This window comes from Panthera tigris, chromosome C2 (assembly GCF_018350195.1).
Source record: "Panthera tigris isolate Pti1 chromosome C2, P.tigris_Pti1_mat1.1, whole genome shotgun sequence".
Taxonomy (NCBI): domain Eukaryota; kingdom Metazoa; phylum Chordata; class Mammalia; order Carnivora; family Felidae; genus Panthera; species Panthera tigris.
Genome location: NC_056668.1, coordinates 57,964,111 through 57,984,514, shown reverse-complemented (window position 1 = coordinate 57,984,514; position 20,404 = coordinate 57,964,111). Strand labels below are relative to the sequence as shown.

The 20,404-nt window shown below is 38.3% G+C and overlaps 1 protein-coding gene across 1 annotated transcript; it reads right to left on the bottom strand.

Moving 5' to 3' along the window:
* Window positions 1-3,560: 3,560 nt before the first annotated feature.
* Window positions 3,561-19,078, bottom strand: ABHD10 (abhydrolase domain containing 10, depalmitoylase). The gene is made up of 5 exons (XM_007099361.3): window positions 18,868-19,078; window positions 16,034-16,217; window positions 10,055-10,166; window positions 9,397-9,534; window positions 3,561-4,830 (listed from the first exon to the last, which is right to left on the bottom strand). The coding sequence occupies exons 1-5, from the start codon at window positions 19,007-19,009 to the stop codon at window positions 4,486-4,488; spliced, it is 921 nt and encodes a 306-aa protein (XP_007099423.3). The 5' UTR covers window positions 19,010-19,078; the 3' UTR covers window positions 3,561-4,485.
* Window positions 19,079-20,404: the final 1,326 nt, after the last annotated feature.

Sequence of the window (20,404 nt, the reverse complement as noted above, 5' to 3'; positions counted from 1 at the left end):
AGGGCCAGGATTAGAACTCATGGGAATGCTCACGCTGAAGCAGTGGGTGGTGAGAAGGAGGAGCCAGCAAATAAGGGGACACAGCAGAGTCAGAGCTGCCTGGGGGTAGGCAATGTCAGCACAGAGCTCCTGACCTCAGTGGTCCTGTGAGAGACGGAGGCTGGCATATATGTGAGAATCTCAAAACAGTTACGTTCTATCAGAAAGGTGAGAAGAGGGGCGCCTGTTCAGGTTAAGCGTCCGACTCTGGATTTCAGCTCAGGTCATGATCTCACGGTTCAGGAGTTTGAGCCCTGCGTAGGGAGTTCAAGTCTCACATCGAGATTGGGATTCTCTCTCTCTCCCTCTCTCTCTATCCCTCCCCTGCTCATGTTCTCTCTCTGCGTCTCTCAAAATAAATAAGTGAACGTAAAACAAAAAAAGGTGAGAATAGAATGCACAGAATGAACTAACTTCTTAGAAACTGAGGTGGATATAAGTTGGGAAAGGCTTTCACTGGGGAACTGACATTTGATTTGAGCCTTTTATTTTATTAGTATTGTTATTTTTAATTTTTTTAGTAGAAGAAATTGTTAGCAAACCCCTGAAAGCCCAAGAAAAGGGAGACCCCACATGTCTGGAAGGATAATTTCCTCAAAAGACACATTTGGTTAAAAAAGAAAAACTGCCTGCCTCTTCCTAGGTATATTCTCTAGATGTACCAAAGTGCCACATTAAAACAATTTTTTTTAATGTTTATTTATTTTTGAGAGACAGAGAACGAGCAGGGGAGGGACAGAGAGAGAGGGAGACACAGAATCCGAAGCAGGCTCCAGGCTCTAAGCTATCAGCACAGAACCCCACGCGGGGCTCGAACTCACGAACTGTGAGATCATGACCTGAGCTGTAGTCAGTCACCTGACTGAGCCACCCAGATGCCCCATACATTTTTTTAAATCAAACCAACCATACTACATGATTATGTTTCTAAATTAAAGATTACTTTTAAATGTGTATTTAAAAGGGATCTTTAAAAGGTGTATCTAAATTCCTCCCATCTTCTTTCCTTCAGAAAATAAGAGTTCCTTAGTTATTTGGGTTTTGTTTTTTTAAAAGTCTCAAATTTAATGAAAATTTGCATATTCCCTTTGGGCACTGAATAGTTAGGTGGCAGAGTCGTGTTCTCCTTGCCATTTCCATGTTTTCTAAAGCTCAGCCATGCCCAAGGCTCTTTTCCTCGTCTCTTCCACACAGAACTTTCTATTGGCTGTTCAGGGAACAGCATACTGTTTAGATTTGGTCTGGAGATGTCTCTAAGCTCAACAGATGCAGCAAAAGCAAACGTATTCTGTGACCTCACTTAGCCTTCCTTATGTATGGTGTTTGCCTTATCTCTTTCTACTGCACATGCTGACATTGTTAAGAAGGGTCATGTCACTTTTAACATAATGCAGGAGTTCCAGGGAACAAGGGACTGAGGGGCTGCTGGTTGTTCAAGCATTTTCTGTGTCCCTGGATACATGGCATGGAGTGGTTTTAGAGAAAAAAAAAGAGAGAGCGCTTTGGGGAAAAAACCCCACTAATTAATTAACGATGTACTAGATACAAAATCATTTGGAATTTGTGATGTTACCTTCTGCAAAGCTAGGTTAAATTTTAAAATTGGCTTTTCCTCTCTTCAGATAGTGAAGGATCCTCCTCCTCCCCTTTTCTAACCTTTGAAGGTTTGAAAGGATAGCACACAACTAACAGGCGAGTGAGGTGTTGTGGAAGCCCCGCCCACTTCCTTGCCTCTTTTCCTTTCTAACCCGCATGAATTATGTCCACCAGTTTCTCACCGGCCTGTGTTCAGTGCACAATAAACGTGAAGAGGCAGTGACTCCTATGTGTATGTGTCATTGTTCTAAATGTACAGTAATTATTTAATCCTTATGCTTTTATTATCTAACTTTATGTCCTTTTGCAGCTGAGGAAACTTCCAGGTTAAGTAAATTGCTCTTTCAGTGTTTGTAAATGGTGAGCCAGGATTTAAACCCACACTGTATAGTCTGTCCCTAACTGTTGTGCGTATTGTATTGCCTCTACAGGTGTGCTGCAAATCTCTAAGCATGCTTATTACATTACGATGTTTAACCTCAGAAAACTCTCAGGCGCAGGGCCCTTTTCTCTTGTCTTTTGAATCCTTGTGCCTAGGCAGTATCTGGGCGGAACAAGCCCCAGAATGGCCACCCTGCCGTCTGCTGTCAACTCACTCTAGCACCAGGCACCGTGGCACATGCAGGATTCACGTGCATTTGATTGGTAAATGAGTTCTGTTCAGTATGAAAGGTAACTCCTAGATTGTAGTCCTCGAGGACATTAGCCTGTTTAGTGTCTGTGTCAGGGGTCCTGAAGGCCACCCATAGGTTTGATGATTTGTTAGGGTTCACAGGACCCAGCACATAATTCTACTCACAGCTATGCTTCGGATACAAAGCAAAATCTGTCAAGGAAAAAGGCACGTGGGGTGAAGTCTGGGGAAGTGAGGCACAAGCTTCCAAGAATTCTCTCCCAGTGGTCCTGCCAGATGAGCTGACGTTCCCTCGGTCACGAGTTGTGACAGCACAGGCAATGCTGTCCACTGGGTAGTTCGCGACATTCAGTGCCCAGGTATTGGGAGCTGGTCCCTTAGGCAGTCTCTGCCTGGCACCTACCACAATTCCAGGCTCCCAAAAGGAAAGGACTTCAGCACAAACCATACTGTTCATACAATGTCGACAGTTTAGGTGTAGTGAGCCACGTTTACCAGTTCTGGGAATGGCGGAAACTTCCTAAAAGCCAAGTTCTCAGATGCCGGTCAAGGGCTCACCTTGTAAGCAGGCCTCTCTGAGGCTAATTCTTTGGCTCAGGAATTTCACCCCAACAATTTTCTCTATACAGGTCACGTTATCAACTTAGTAAGTTTCACTTTGACAGACATAACCTAAGGCTAAAGGAAATCCAGCCAAACTTAAAAGCTAAGACACCAACTCAATAATATTAAGGCTCACTACTGCACAAGTCCATTTTAGTTCTTGAAAACACCTTTATAAATTGCATTTCGTATTTTCTTACTGTCTCTGCACTTCAGAAAGCCCTGACTTAGATGGCAATCACTTGGCCATTTGTACTTAAGGCACATTTTATTAGAAAAGGAAATGTTTCTGCAAGTAGGCAAGAATATATAAGGATTAACTGCCTCTTCAGAATATGCAAATACTCCATTACTAAGATCAAATCCCATTTAAATGACAGATAAAGTCAAAATTTAGAAGTGATAGATTTCCTTTGTATCATTGTGAAGTTTTGAGCCTTTGAAAAAGGACAACCTTGGTGCACCTGGGTGGCTCAGTCGGTTAAGCATCTAACTCTTGATTTTGGCTCAGGTCATGATCTCACGGTTTGCGAGACCAAGCCGAGTTGTACTCTGTGCTGATAGTGTCGAGCCTGCTTGGGATTCTCTCTCTCCCTCTCTCTCTGCCCTTCCCCCACTTACATACATGCACGCTCTCAAAATACATAAGCTTCAAAAAAAAGGATAACCGTAATTTTAAACTCAAATATAACATGTAGAATTTAATAGTCATATTCTGACGTTTTGAACTTTATCGTACCTCATTTTTTCCAATCATTTCAGATTTACTTCAATAAACATTGTCCTGTATTTTGTGAATAGCATTTTAAAATCAGAAGCAATTTTACAAATTTCCATATATGATCGACGACAAAGGACAAAAGAATTCAAGCTTTATTAACAATTCTAAGTAGAAGAGAACACAATTAAGAGCTGTCCTGGTTAACATAAGCATTTAGCAAACAAATTGCCTCGAATAAAAAAGTAGGAAATCTTTTAGTAATAAAAAAAAATCAACACGCAACATGGACAGACCTAGAGGGTACTAGGTTACGTGAAGTCAGACAAGAGAAAGACAACACAGTATTATTTCACTTTTATGTGGAATCTAAAAAGCAAAACAAACAACAAAGCAGAAACAGACCCATAAATACAGAGAACAAACTGGTGGTTGTCAGAGGGAGAGGGTGGGGGGATGGGCAAAAATAGGTGAAGGGGACTGGGAGGTTTCCAGGTACAGAATGAGTGGGTCACAGGATGAAAGGCACAGCAGAGGGAACAGTCGGTGGCACTCTAACAGTGCTGCATGGTGACAGGTGGCAGCTACATCTGTGGTGAGCATAGCATAACATATAGAGCTGTCCAACCACTATGTTGTATCCCTGAAACTATTATAACACTGTGTCAACTCTACCTCAATTAAAAGAAATCAAGGATGGAAGGAAGAAAATTTTCCAGATGGCAGCTTATACTTTCATCACAATTTGTATCACTTTTATCATACAGCGTTAAATAAATACTCATGTGGTATTTACAAAACAGAGACGTAAGAGGAAAAAACCGAAGTATCAGGGTCTTTCACCCTTCTTCCAATTTTCTGGATCCGTTAATTCATACCAACTAAAAATGTGATTCTAGTTAACTACAGTTGAAAGCTTATCAATTAAGTCATCAATAGTGTAAACAAGAAGTTGAATGTCCGATTTTTCCTTCATTCTGTGATCACTGTTTTTTCGGAGGATGACATCTACATCTTTGCTGACTACTCGGTCGGCAACCTGTATGGATGTATGCCAAGGTACGATGTCATCTTTCATGCCGTGGAGCAATCTTATAGGGCAGTTCACAGGAATAGGGCTATGTAACAAGCAGTGGTGTTCAGCTTCTTTAATGAAACTGTACTGAATGTCATAAACTCCTTTTTCACTGTATTTTGATGGCATGCTCCACACACCTTTCATCTCTATTTCCTTTTTTACCTATTGGGAAAAATGAGGGGAAGAAAGTATTTATACAACACTAACAAATGCAATAGTCTTAAACAGTCTAAGAAAAGCAGTCCTAGGAGGAAAAGAGATAAAAATGTAACAATGATAATTATCAAAAATTAAACACTACGTGCAAGGAGCTGTGAAAGGTACTTTACACATAGTTGTCTCCTAAGATCCTGATAACAACTATTATTATTTCATTTTTACAAAAGAGGCTATTAGAATCTAGAGAAGTTAAATTTCACGTTCAAAGCTGAAAGGTAACAACTGTCATAACCAGGATTCAAATTAGATTTAGCTTTATTAGGTAACATCTTAAATCGGGTGTTACTTCACCCCAACTGAAAGGGAAAATGAAGGGGAGAAAAAGTAATTTCTGGGAATCAGTTCAGGCATCATTCATATTATATAAACCCTAATCTTAGGAATAACAACTGTTTAGATTTCAAAATCACAAACTAAAAGTATCTGTATGTGAAGCTACTAAAATGGGGATGGGGAAAAAGAAGAAAAGAAAGAATCAAGCCCAGAACTAAAAATGAAAAATAATACAGTACTTACTCTGGGACAACCAAACATGTGCAATTTCAGGCTAAATGTAAAAAAAGGAAAAAAAAAAAAAAAAAAAAAAAAGAAAAGAAAAAAAAAGCACTGTTTCCTTTCCAGAGTCCTAGGGAATGAGAAAAAAACGTGTTGTTCTGGATGACAATGAAGTCTTCCAGATATTTCCTGAAAACTGAGCAAGGATATCATTTCTACACATATTTCCTTAAGATGAAACACCGGGTATCTTTGGATTCTTGAAGAGTTTTAATTTTCTAGACTATAATTTGTGTTAAATAATTTTCTTTTCTTTTTAAAAAAATGTTTATTATTTTGAGAGACAGAGAACACAAGCAGGGGAGGGGCAGAGAGAGAGACAGAGAGGGAATCCCAAGCAGGGGATTCTGCACTGACAGTGCAGAACCCAAAGTGGGGCTCAAAAATCATGAAATGAGAGATCACGACCTGAGCTGAAACCAAGAGCTGGATGGTTAAGCAACTAAGCCACACACGTGCCCCTTAAACAATTTTTCTAATTAGAGTAACATATACTCATTATAGAAAATATGGGAAATACAGAAATTATAAAAAACAAGCAATCATACATAATCCCACCTCATAGATATAATAATCATTAACATGCTGGCTCATTTCCTTCCAGTATTTTTTCTCTATGTATTTGGTTTTATATATGTAATATGTAAAACAGATATTACCCATTCACATAGAGTGTTCTATGTTGCTTTACTTATTTCATACATATATTTCTGGGTTTAAAAAAATTCTATGAAAAGTTTTTTTTTTTTTTTTATGAAAAGTTTTTAAAGGCTGCATAGTAAATAGTCCATTATGCTAGATCTAAACTAATTAACTTGATTATTTCCACACTGCTGGATACTTCCATTAACATCTTTGAGCACAAAGATTTATCCGTATATAAATAAATTATTTGGAAAGATTATCAGAACTTGAACTAGTACATGAAGATGTAAACTAAAAAAAAATTTTTTTTAATGTTTATTTTTTTTGAGAGCGAGCAAGCACGAGCAGGGGAAGGGCAGACAGAGAGAGAGGGAGACACAGAATCTGAAGCAGTCTTCAGGCTCTGAGCTGTCAGCACACAGCCCAACATGGGGCTCGAACCCAAGAGCCGTGGGATTGTGACTTGAGCCAATGTCAGACGCTCAACCGAGCCACCCAGGCACCCCAAGATATAAGTATTTTTAAGGCTCTTGAAACCATATCATATTAAGGGAATTTCTGACTAGAAAAACAGGTGGACATCTTATCAAAAATAAAGAAAACTATAAGGATAGAAAAGCCAAATATATTGAAAATTTTTGTATTTAAATTTTCAATAAAGATATTATGATTTTTTCCATGTTTAAAATTGTTAATTTATTACAAATATGAAAAGGAAAATAAAAATTTAAACAGTAAGAAATATGATATAATCTATATGTATTTAGGCATTTTAATGTGTTTTTTAAAATTCCAGAACGATTTACTGATTCAGTGAAAAAGCTGCATAACTGAAAGCTATACTCCTAAATACGTCTTCAAATGACTTGAAATTAAAGAAATTCTAAAAAACTATAAAATGTGAATCTACATGAATATTAAGGCAGTCTCTGTATTAAAACAACATGTATATGCTAAGTAATTTGAATGTAAATGAAAAAAATTAAATTAAAAAAAAAGAACATGTGAACTGGATATTTAAAGCAAAAATGATATTCAGTGATCCTCAAATACTCAGGATCATTCTCCTGAATTTGTAATTTCAGTAATTAGAACTTAGTTTCATTGGTCATTAGATGAAGTGGGAACCATGCTAATTTACGGATACAATTAATAATAGCTGCATTTTAAGCATCCCTGCCCCCCAACCAGCTGTTATCTGCCACTGAAGTGAATGAATACTATCCATTTGTAGAACAAATTAACTTTATAGAATGTTATATGTAATTGAACTCTCGAAAAGTTCAGAAATAGCAAAAATATCATTAACTGAAGAAAATGTACAATATACATTAAGTTCTATGCCAATAAGAAACCACATCAAGGTGATGTGGTTGAGAAGCTTGTATTCCAAACAGCTGTGCATCTATCTGCCATCCTCTAGTGTTCAAAGGAGGCAAACAATCAGAGTCAGTTCCTACGCAATAAGCAATGCTGAGTGTTAACATTCCCAGGGCTAAAGATGATAGTAAAAATCACCACTTCTGCTCCCTTGCCATTGTTAGAGCTAGCTCCTTCTGTGAAGAAGAGATAGTGGTCCTACTGTCCCTGTTCTTTGCTTACATGCTTTTAAGTTAACATGCTTCTATTCACCAGCATTTGCTCGTCTGATTTAGGATTAACAGAGACATGCCCTGATTTGCAGGTATAGACCTTCTCAGTCACTTAGGGGATTACTGACCATATGCTCCATGAGTGACGTGGATACACACATAAAGAATAATGTACAAAGACCTTGTCTTTTACCATAACAACAACACAAAATTGTTTAATCACCTTCCTCATCCGCTATGTTCTTGAAATAATTTCCTACCAGGAGAAGCACCATTTAATTGAGTTAGAGGATGGAGTAAGGGCTTTAAGGTTTATATGCAGAGATACAATGGTAGGAGTATTTAACAGCATCGAACATTGAGGCACTATGTATGAGAAACAACTAAGAAAGCAAAAAAATTCAGAAATCTGAGGTAAGTGCAAGGAAGACCAGCTTTGCAATTTTAGCTCTCAGAGGAAATTACATGAAGAAACTGCACATGCAGATAATAACATTTCTTAAGGGGCTGAGAGGAACGTGGGCTGAGAAGAAGCTTAGGACAGATAGTACATGGCACTGGTATCAATGCAGAACTTGAGGCAAAAGTCAACAATATTCTACTATTCACCACTACATAGGCCTTCTTCCTTCTCTTTATGTCCTTTCCTCCTCTACCTGCTCTTCCACTCTCCAGAGCAGTGGTTCTCAAACTTCACGGGAGGGGCTGGTTAAAACAGATTGCTGGGCCACACTCCTAGTTTCTGACTCAGTAGGTCTTGGGTGAAGTTCAAGAACATGCATTTCTAACAAGTTCTCAGGTGACACTGATGCTGCCGGCCTAGTGAAAACACTCTTTGAACCATTTGAATAGAATGCTTTTCTTTCTTTAATTTTCTGTGCCTCATCCTGCTAGGATCATAGTCCCACAGGTGACATTTAGATCCTTAGGAAAAAGACACCCAGAGAACTCAACTGACTGCAAAACAACAACAAAACACACAAAAATAAACAGCCATTACCCATTATTTCTTTATCCCTGCAGATAACCGAAGTGCTTAAACATGTCTAATAATAACATTAACAAATAAATTATTTTCATTTACTTCAGAAACCTCATTTCGACCATGATTTACTAAAGTGCATGGTAATAATGAAAAGCACATTTTTTTAAAAGGTGAGAATTAGTAGAACAGAATGCCAACTCCATGTCTAAGCCAGGAGTCACACACCTCATCTCCTGTGTGCGGACTCTGATGGATGATAACATGTACGGGAGAACTCTGCCGGGAGATGCTCTGAGGCTGCTCTCAGGAGAAGAAAAAAAGTTTCATAATTGATGAGCCACGTCTAATGTGGTCGTAAGAATAGGTACTATTTCCCATATGCCACAAAATAAGAATAAAAGGTACAAAGAGAGATCACAATGTCCGATCCAAGTAAGTAAATGTGATTAATAACGAAAATGTTGCTAAAAAAAGAAATTTAACGTGTGATTTCATTAATGTGGCTGAAATATGTGGTAGAATGACTTGAAGGGACTGAATGAAGAAAAGGAGACCTTGAACAAGAGCCCAATCAGTTACATAAGGCAAAGAGATTATATACAAAAAGGCAGCTAAGGCAAAAGATGAGCCAGCACAGGAAGTCAAAGGACAGATAACACACGAACAAACATCCAAAGAAAGAAGAAGCAGAGCTATGACAGGAGGCGTACACCGAGGTTGCTTGTGACCCACCTCAACAGGGAGCTGATTAAACTGTATCACTAGGCCATCTACAGCTGTGGCTATACCAATAAGAGCAACGACCTTTTGTGGCCTTGCGATTGCAGCATGAAGCATAAGCCATCCACCGAGGCTAGATCCAACAAGTATCTAAAAACAAAAACACACAGTTATATTTATTTTTTTAATTTTATTTTAGAGAGAGAGGGAGAGACAGAGTACGCGCGCACCTGTGAGCAGGGGAAAGGGAGACAGAATCTTAAGCGATGTGGGGCTCAATCCTCTGACCCCGGGATCATGACCTGAGCCGAAATCAAGAGTCAAACGCTCAACTACTGAGCCACCCAGGTGCCCCCAAAAGATACACAGTTTTAAAGAGGAATTTCTTTTTCTTTTCTGTAAGGGGATTCACTAATTTATGTATGTACTTTTTTCTTCTATATCCATTAGCTCCCAGGCTTTTAATATTTGGCACAAAGTAGAATTAAAATTAGGATTACAAGGTAAAGTAAAATGCCACTTACATTTTATGAGAAAGTGAATAGAATAATTTTAAATCAAATACCAAAATTAATTGTTAAACATTTAAACTATTAAATTTTCATAGCTAAAGAAACAGCTCAAAAAAAAATGAGGTTAGTCAATAATTATATTTAACACAAATAGTCACCTGTGGTCCTTCAGCTAAGTCATCAATTATAGAAAGAACATCTTTTCTCCACTTTCCCACTGTGCATTCTTGTAAGTTACCATCCGAATTTCCAACTCCTGAGTAATCAAACCTAGAAAAAGGGGAAACATATATCTATATCTAGATATCTGTATCTAGCTATATATTTCTCTGATTTTTAAAGAAGACAGCTCATTTATCATTATTACAATGCTTAAAATGTATTAAAATAAAGCAATGAGGTCAATACATATTTTAGCAGATCCAACTGGCATAACCTTCAAATATCACCCATGTCCACTCACTCTCTCACCTCCTCCACTGCTAGCAGCCTGTCCATGTCACCGTCTTCTCTGCTGTAGTGTAATAGTCTCCTAAGTGTCCCTATGTCCATTTTCTACCCCAGTAGTCTATTCCCCATGTAGCAGTCAGTGCTCTTTTTAAAACAAAAATCATGTCTTGCATAAACCCTTCAAAAGCCTTCTACCATCTTTAAACAAAACATAATGAGGCCTCTGACTACCTCTCTGATTTCATTTCTTACAGTTCTCTCCCTCCCAAATGAATTCTCATTTGCCTTCTTGAAGTAAACGGAATATACCACCCAGGTTTTGCTATCAGCTTTTCTTTCTTTTTTTTTTTAATTTTTTTTTTTTTTAACGTTTATTTTTGAGACAGAGCATGAACAGGGGAGGGGCAGAGAGAGAGGGAGACACAGAATCTGAAACAGGCTCCAGGCTCTGAGCTGTCAGCACAGAGCCCGACGCGGGGCTCGAACTCACGGACCGCAAGATCGTGACCTGAGCCGAAGTCAGCCGCTTAACCGACTGAGCCACCCAGGCGCCCCTATCAGCTTTTCTTTCTACAGGGCATACTGTATCCCTCCAGATATCCACTTTGATTGCTCCCTTGCTTCATTCAGGCCTCTGGCTCAAATGTTACATCTCCAGAGATGCCTTCTCTGACTACTCAATGCAAAATTGTGCTGCTTTCATCATTCTCTATTTCCTTACCCTGCTTTATTTTCTTCATGGCAAATATTGCTACTTGACATATAAAAAATTTGATTATTTGTTTATGGTCATCTCCCACACTAGAATGGAAGCACCATATGGGCACAGGCTGTTTTGTTCACCGCTGCCTTCCCAATGCCTACATCAGTACTTTGCACATGATAAGTGCTTAGTATTTACTAAATTAATAAAAGGGAAAGAGGTAAATCAAATTCACGATCATCAACTCATCCCCCTAGTTTGCTTCTTCTTCCAACTGCCTAGCTCTCCAGGCTCCAAGTCTGTCGATCTGTGCATTTTCAAGGCCTCAATTCAATAGACCAGGAAATACCGCATCACGTCTGCAGATTACCTAAAACCACAGTCATACTGAACTACTCTGATCCCTGGACAGACCCTTTTATAATGCTGGGCCTTTGCATCCTGTCTAGAAAGCCTGGAAAGCCTTCCTTCCCACCCAAACTCCTACTCATCCCTCAGTCATGTCACCTCCTGAGGAACTCTGACATACACTCCCTCAGTCACTTTCTTTTGTATGTACTCACTTAACACTTTTCATATTATGTAGTAATCAGGTCAAATATTTGTGTGACTAGAATGTCAGTTCTTGAAGAGCAGACTGTTTCACTCAAATTTTTTTTCCAGGATACCAAACACTGCTTGCCCTGCGCCATCCTCACTCACTCTCGCTTCTTCCCATTCACCTCTTTCTCTGCAATATGGTAAGACCAGTATCACGCTGCACATCTTTGTCATCTTTTAAAAAAAATTTTTTTTAACATTTATTTATTTTTGAGAGACAGAGCATGGGCCGAGGAGGGGCAGAGAGAGAGAGGGAGACACAGAATCCGAAGCAGGCTCCAGGCTCTGAGCTGTCAGCACAGAGCCCGACGCGGGGCCGAACTCATGAACCATGAGATCATGAGCTAAGCTGAAATCAGATGCTTAACTGACTGAGCCACCCAGGTGCCCCACATCTTTGTCAACTTAAACCTGGCCTAGCATAGTAGCCTCCTGTGTCTGTCCACTCTTTCTCCAAATGGATCCACTTTATACATGTCAGGTTTTTTTCTGAAACATTTTATTGTTATGGAATTAACTTCAGCGGTTCCCTGTAACATACAACATAAACATTCAGGGGTTTAGCCTATTTTTTAGACCCTTATATTCTGGTCATCTCAGATTGATCATTTATCATGTCATCTGAGGAAACCAGTGCTTTGGCCCAATTGATCAACTTGCTGTTACTAAACTGGCTCTTGCTTTCTGTTCCTGTTTCATGCCTCATACTATTTCCATCACTGGGAGTACCTTCTCCTTTCACCTTCACAGCTCATCCTCTCAGAACTTAGTCCAAACAAAATTTTTTTTTTTTTTTCCTGGAAAAACTTCCCCCAGACAAGCTGAAGAAAAAATTCTTACCTAATGAAACTTATACAGAATTCATTTTTATCGGTCACAATCAATTTTTATACCCTGCTCTATAAGACAGTTTGTATGTGTGTGATGTGCCTCATCATTCCTGTGAGACGGTCAGATCCTGGTGGGGAAACACCATTCTTTGTTTTGTGTCTGCATTCTTCCCAGAGGTGAGACACCTACACCTCGCACACAGAGTATGATAACACATACTAAATAAATAAAAGTGGAAGGTAAAAATAAAAAGAATCACTTGATTCAAATTTGAAGTGTCTAGGTTTCTCTAATTCTTAAAATCTGATGAAAACTAATAAATCCTAGTGTTTTTAGTGTACATGTAAGAATATATACGTGACACACAGCATACACACATTTTCTTAGGGATTTACGAGTCATGGAGGAAGAAGAAATTAAATTTTTCTTTGTTATAAAGTGAAATGATTTTGGACCTTTGGGAAATCGTGTAACAAGGCCACTGCTCACATCTCAATCACGGTCATTATTTCCCTTCAATCCAGAGGACATAGAAAACAGATCCAGGAGAAGAGGGAAGAAAGGTACCAGCTAATCCTTTTTCCTCCCTTGGCGGGCAATTGGGCACCTCTACTTGCTGCATCTTTCACAGCTGCCTTTGAAATATATGATGCAGATGCAGAATACAAGTAGAAACCCTTCAAAAAGGAAAATATAAACATCTGGTGATACTAAAAGGTACAAGTAAAAAATATAGTTCACTCTTGCTGAACCCTAACCAAGGGACAAAGACAATTCAAACATATTCAGCTGTTGGGGCACCTGGGCAGCTCAGTCGGTTAAGCGGTCGGACTTCGGCTCAGGTCATGATGTCAAGGTTCGCAGGTTCGAGCCCCGTGCCCGGCTCTGTGCTGACAGCTCAGAGCCTGGAGACTGCTTCAGATTCTGTGTCTTCCTATCTCTGCACCTCTCCCACTCACACTCTGTCTCTCTCAAAAATAAAAAAACAAAACTAAACAAAAACCAAACATATTCAGCTATTTAGGACTTTAAAACAGCAATGGGTGGGGCAAGGAGCGGCTGGCTGAGTCAGTACAGCATGAGACTTGATCTTCAGTGTGAGAGTTTGTGCCCCACTTTGGGTGTGCAGCCTACTTAAAAAAACAAACAAACAAACAACAACAAAAAAACCCCACAGGCTGTTCTAGCAGCCTCAACACTCTAGGACATATTCCCAAATCTAGAATTAAATATTCTATGGCAAATAACTATGAGAGAACACCAGCCCTAGCATCGTGTGCTATATTCTTGAGCTCTGACTCAATCTTATGTTAGGCATGGTGACAGAACATCAAAAAACTGTTTTCATATAGTCATATGTACCATTTCTTGTATAATATACAAAACCATTTCCTCATTCAAGATCTAAGATTTTACAGCCAAAAACATAAAAAAGGTAAACTGAGAAACTGGAGTATATGTAAAAGATAAAATCTCCAATAACAAGCTACAATGCAATCAATAGTTAATAGTGATTAGGTTGCAATGAAGTTTGATAAAAGCAAATAAAAAGGAATCTGGTCAAATTAAAATTTTGTAGTGAAAGGCTACACTTTTATAAAGGTTTATAAAGATATACTTAGGCTATGTTTTAACACAGAACCAATGAATGGTCTGTACACATTATAATTAATCATGTTTATTTAATACACTTTAAAAAAAGTTTTCCATATGTATTCAAAATAAAGAAAATGCACAGATGTCATGTGTCATAGGGAGACAGGAACTGGTTACAGTGCTCTGTTTCAACCTAAATCCAAGAACTGGTAAAAGGGCAATTTCTTGATTCAAATTCTCTGGGGGATAAAAAGAACGACGGCAATTTTTCTGACTGTATTGTGTTTTGATCAGTGTAGTTTCCCTTCCTGTACAGATCTTCTTCCTTACCCCAATCCTAACATCAGTGTGCCTTTATGAAGTGTTTTTTTTATCCACTTCAATCCCCAGTTTTCTCTCACCTGTGCAATTAAGTATGCTATTCCTTTTGACACAGTATATTCTGTTGAGTATTTCTGCCTAATTTCTCATGTTTTTTGTCTTGTTTCCCCAACCTGATCTTTAAGAACAACGGCCATGTTTTAGAATTTGTTGTATATTTTACAGCACCCAGTAATAGTGCTGGAATGTCTACTTGGAAAAGATACTCCAGTCTTCAGAATAACAGTTAAGTCAGAATAGATTTTTAAAAGTTCTGAGTAGGAAAATGAAACTCAATATGATAAAAAAGAGTAACACTAAATCCATTTAATTGACATAATCTCTGCTAATATGTTGAATAAAATCTAAAAGGTTTTTTGTATTTATGTATTAATTTCTGAAAGCTATATTTTCTAGACATATTGAGTGAATGTTAGTGAAACTATTATTCTAACCATGTAGATGAACAGATTTTTAGGCCATTAGTCCTAGAAAGGATTCAGACATTATTTTTAGTTCATCCTCCTCCTTTTTTATGATGAAGAAAATAGGTCCAGTGTTTATCAGCTGACTCATCTTGCCACAGTTATTGCTGGAATGGATTCTAGTACCCATAATTCTTGAATTCCGGGCCATCATTCTTTCTATTAAACCATACTATCTTTTCTGGCAAAGTAGACACTAACTAAATGATTGTTATAAGTAAACAAACCTAATAACGATGTAAGCACACTATTTTACTAAAATAATTACTGGAATGAAATATTAGGAATTATGAAATCAGATTTCGGTTAAATAACACATATCCTCTCTATGCTTCTATACACTCAGACTACAGGAGTGAGGGGAAAGAGAAAACTTCAGTGCAAACATGAATTATACAGTACTAATTTTAGAATACTTTCATTCATTCGTTTATTTATTTATACAGGCATGGAACATCAATGAAAATACCAGGCCAGAGAAATGGAGTTCTAAACTATACCTAACCAAAGGAAAGAATGGGCTCAATATGAGGATGTGAAGTGGGAACTTAAAAGATGTGAGAGATGAAAAATATACAATATTCTCAAATACATGTATTATTTTTAAATACATATTTTGAAAGTAGAGTTATAAAGAGTGACCAAATAAAATCCCCAATGGAAAGCCACAAAATAATTACAAGACATTACAAGAAAGTCAACTACTATTTTTGATTTGTTGTCCTGCTAGATTATTACATCTGAAGAGTTTAGTTACGAGTTTCTTTTTCCACCAGCATTGTCAGGGTGGCACAAAGACCATTAAAGAAGGTCTTTTTAGGGCTGCATTTGCAATAGCCCTAAATCACAAGGTGAAAGTTTACAGACCATTAAAATAATGGTTAATCCATAAAGACACTGGCATTTGCTACAATTGGTTACAGCAGAAATATCTCCATTGCCATGCTCAATGGTAGTAGTATTTTTCTACTAAATACTATTTATATTTCTACTAAAATAAGTTAATCCATAAAGACACTGGCATTTGCTACAATTGGTTACAGCAGAAATATATCTCCATTGCCATGCTCAATGGTAGTAGTATTTTTCTCGGAGAAATGTGTTGTTCCTACCTTATATAGGCGTGACCTAGAGATTTGCAAAACTCTTCAATCGCCAATGCTTTTGTACCATTCATATTAGAAATATAGCCAGGGATGAAGATAATTCCCGGACTTTTGCCTTTTAGCTTCTTATAAGCCAGGTTTGGAAGGTCTGGTCGACTAAGGAAAGAGACCGATGACTTTGGTCTGCAAGCTAAACAAAGTACAAAAACATAAACTATAGTTTAAAAATACTGTTTTTGGAAAACCATACACAATTGACCCTTGAACAACATGGGGGTTGAGACGCTGACGCCCCCGTGTATTCGAAAATCTGTGTGTAACTTCTGACCTCCCAAAACTTAACTACTAACAGCCTACTGTGGATTGGAGGCCTTACCGATAACATAAAGTTGATTAACACATTTTGTGTGTTGTTTATATCATTATATATTGCACTCTTACAAAAAAGTAGGCTAGAGAAAAGAAAATGTTGAGAAAATCATACAGAAAATGTATTTACAGTAGTGTTCTGTTTATTGAAAAACACCAATGTATAAGTGGGCCTTAGTAGTTAAACCCATGTTATTCAAGGGTCAACTGTATATTTTCAATCTTAACTTTCTTAACTTGTCAAATTGATGTCAAAACTACTTCCATTTAAGAGGAAAAACAGAAACAGACTTGAAATATTAAAATCACAAGCCTATCCATGGTATCTTTTGAACTCATATCAAAATCAGTTCATATTTTGAACTCATATTCAAAATCATTTGAACAAGGTCCAATCTTGATTCTTCCAAAATACACAATGAGGTGGAAATTTCAAGGCAATAAAAGATAGAGACTTGTAAAAAAAAAGTTTTCCTGTAAAAAATGCTGCTGTATTATCTGTCCTAACTAGTATCAATTAATTTAATTGATTAATTAATTAATCAATTAATTTAATTTAATTACACTAGTTTAAGCCTTCTCTTGTGAGATTTTTCTTTTTAATTTTTTCAGTGTTGGAGGAGTTTCACATCCTCCACTTTTTGGCAGGGAGGGGGAGAAGGCAGAAGAAACTGTTTCCAAGGCAGAAGTGCTGTGCTCCTGCTGGTAATACTGGCTCCCTCGCCATCCACAAAATCATGGGCCATGCTAATAGCCTGTCATGATTTTGTATCAGCTGAGGTGGGTTCAATGAGCAGTTACTTTACAAGAAACCTTGAATAATTTATAATAGTACCATTTTCGGAAAAAGATTTCTCACAGGACTCTGCAATCACTATGTTTTATTTGTTGGTTTGGCTTTCTGTGAATGGTACACAGATCTTAGTGCAATTTAAGTATAACAGCACAACTGGCAAACCTTATAAGGTTACTCTACTTCACTGTTTTTCAAGTTTTTTTCCTTACCATAAAATCTATACTTGCTCTTAAAAAAAGGTAGAAAGAGATTTTTAAAAAATTAAGTCATTTATAATCCCACCTCCTCCTTCCAAAGAAATTAAGTTTGTGTATTTCCTTATATTCTTTTCCTGAACCAAGAAAATCTCATCTTTTATATGAAATGAAACCTTCCTCCACTCTATTGTCGCCAAGGAAAACATCTCTGCCCCCTCCATGTGAGTTGACAAAAGGTTCCTTCATTTTGGGTTTGAGAAGTTGATTTTTTAAAAACTGAATTGAAGGCCTTAAAGCTATCCCTATTACATGTACGTGTTGTTTCAAAGTTTCACTGTATAGTGAAATATGCCAAATTAAAATTTTTTTAGTGAAAACCAGGGCTAGTGGGGGCCAGTTATGTTGGTTGGTAGGTTGTATCAGCAAAAATGTCAATTTCCTAGTTCCTTAGCTCAGCACTCAAATCCTTCCTATTGTCTTCTCAATATTACATCTCCAAACAGAAATTTCTCCTCTGAAACAGTAATTTACTTCATTTTGGTGAGTTTTAAGTGGAGGAGTTCTTAACATTATATCCATAAATGATCTTTGTACTATAAGGATTAGCTCAAAGCCTGATGCATAAATCCTAAATGATGTGCTAAACAGATGAAAAAGTATTACAATTTACTTAATGAATTGACATACTATACTTCACTAGGGGAACTTATATATATAACTGATTATATACATTTAAAAATTTTAACCAAAGCAAAGGGTGTCAGCAATGACAGTTCCCATTCCAAGCACAATGCATCTGACAGCTTGTACGCCAAAGGTGTAAAAACAACAAAACTAGAGAATAAAAAGACACAATTCAGAAAGACTATATATACTGGGGGTAGGGTGCTATGGAGAAGAATCGAACACAAGTTGAAGAAAATATTCTGATGCTCTCATTTTTGGTACAAATTCTAGTTTCCTTTGTAGAGTAATGAATATGCTTTTCACTGAGCGGGAGCATCGAGAAGGCAAAATCAGAAATTTGGCTTGCTCACGGCGTATACACTTTCACACACACACACACACACACACACACACACACAAAGTTCATACTATAAATTTCCCAAAGGGAAGCAAGGTCAGGTCCCAGCATCCTAACGGAGTCAAGATCTGTAAAGCCCTTAGACCAGAAGACAAACGAAAGAAAAAGCAACTAATAACCAAACGCACATCTTAAATTTTTCCTAGCGTTGGCGCTTAACACAGGGAGGCAGGCACAGAGTACGATCCTTAAGCTGCAGAGCGTAAAACTCCAGCAAGGGCCGGCAGAGTTCTTCCTACAGCTTTCACCAGAATTGCTGAAAGCGAGTAAAACTAGAGTACTGAGAACGGGGGAAGAGCATTTTTAAATAAGGCGCCAAAAACGCACTAGACAGGAACGGAATGAACTCCAAGTTCGAAAGAACGCGTACTTCTCCCGCCTTTCGGACACTGACCTGGGACCCACCGTGGCGTCCGCTCCGACTTCCTTGCAAGTAACGCGCTGAGGCCACGGTAGAAGCCTAAGAAGACGGCCTCTCTGCCCCACCTCCGACGAGGTACCCAAGAGCCCAGGGTAGCCATGCCCGCCCCCGCCATCTTCCCAGAGGCCCTTGAGTAGCGTGCTGACCCACAGAGTATCTCCCAGCACACAGTAACCAGAACTGCGCATGCGCCGCCGGCCGGAAGCCGGGACTTGCTAAAGAGTTTCAACTGAGGGCGCACATGCGCGGAGAGTCGTCGCTCTGGCGAGCCTCTCGCAATTGGACGGTTGGTTCTACAGGGAGTTTTTGCCTGTGAAGGCGTGGAATGTTTTGAGCAGCCTCAGTAGGTGATTTTCTCAATTGGTTGTTAGCTGGCTGTTAGATAGAGGCGCGGAGAGGATCCGTATCCAACGTTCCTAGATAGGAAACCATCTCATCATCCCGAGGACACTAGGGAGCGGAAGCTTAAGATGCTAGGCTGCTTGCATTACAAATCGCCTTCCCACCCCGACAGTTTTAAGACAGTTTTAAACCGTACCGGAAATGCTTCCAAAATCTGACCTTAATCCTGCTTGTGTAAATACCCGAGGTGGACTCGTTCGCCGCTCCTTCGCCGCTTTCCAATTCGCTTTTACTCTATCTAGCTCTTTATATGCCTGACAGTTGAATTATTTATTCTGTCCCCTGACTCATGTTACGTGCAAAAATAAATCCCAGGAGATATATGCTTTCAACGGAAGATTAAAACAAAGGATTTAAATACACTTCAGGGCAGTATTTTGTAGTTTGGAGATAGAAGGGACTTTCATAAGCAAGAGATGAAACCCCGGAATAAATAAAAATGTTTGCATGTGAACTTCAACTTTTTTCACGGTAAAAGGCATCTTGAGTCAAATGAGAGTCTAGAAAAACTGATTTTACGGCACAGATAACAGAACATTAATACTTCTATTCAGCCTGCTCCTAGTAATAAGAAAAAAAAAAACCCTATAATTCAATGGAATTAGCCAACGGCTGTGAGTAGGCGCTTCATCTATAAAGATGTTCAACTTCACTAATTGAAAAATGTGAATAAAAAAATAACATGTTATTTTTCTCACCTGTCAGATTGGGAAAAATTAACAGAGCAACTATTGACGAGGATGATGGAAAACTGGCACTCCTGTATGGTTGGTAGCAGGGTTAATTGCTAAACTCTTCTGTCAAGTAATCTGTGCACAATTTAAAATGTGCATCATTTTCAGCGCCCTTGATCTAATGGCTCCAGTCTGTGACTCTTCTGTAAAGAACAGTATTAGTTCCTAAGGATGCATATAATCTGCTACAGCACTATATATATATATATATGTGTATACACATATATATATACACACACACACACACCATAAATATATACACCATATATATATTTTTTATTTTATTATTATTTTTTTTTACATTTTATTTTTCAGAGAGGGAGAGAGAGAGAGAGAGAGAGGGAACAAGTGGAGGAGGGGCAGAGAGAGGGAGA

Coding starts and splice junctions, on each gene's coding strand:
- ABHD10 (XM_007099361.3), bottom strand. CDS start 19,009: ATGGCGGGGGCGGGCATGGCTACCCTGGGCTCTTGGGTACCTCGTCGG. Junction 16,218..18,867: donor GACGCCACGGTGGGTCCCAG/GTCAGTGTCCGA, acceptor TACTTTGTTTAG/CTTGCAGACCAAAGTCATCG. Junction 4,831..9,396: donor TTAATCAGCTCCCTGTTGAG/GTGGGTCACAAG, acceptor TTTTCCCAATAG/GTAAAAAAGGAAATAGAGAT.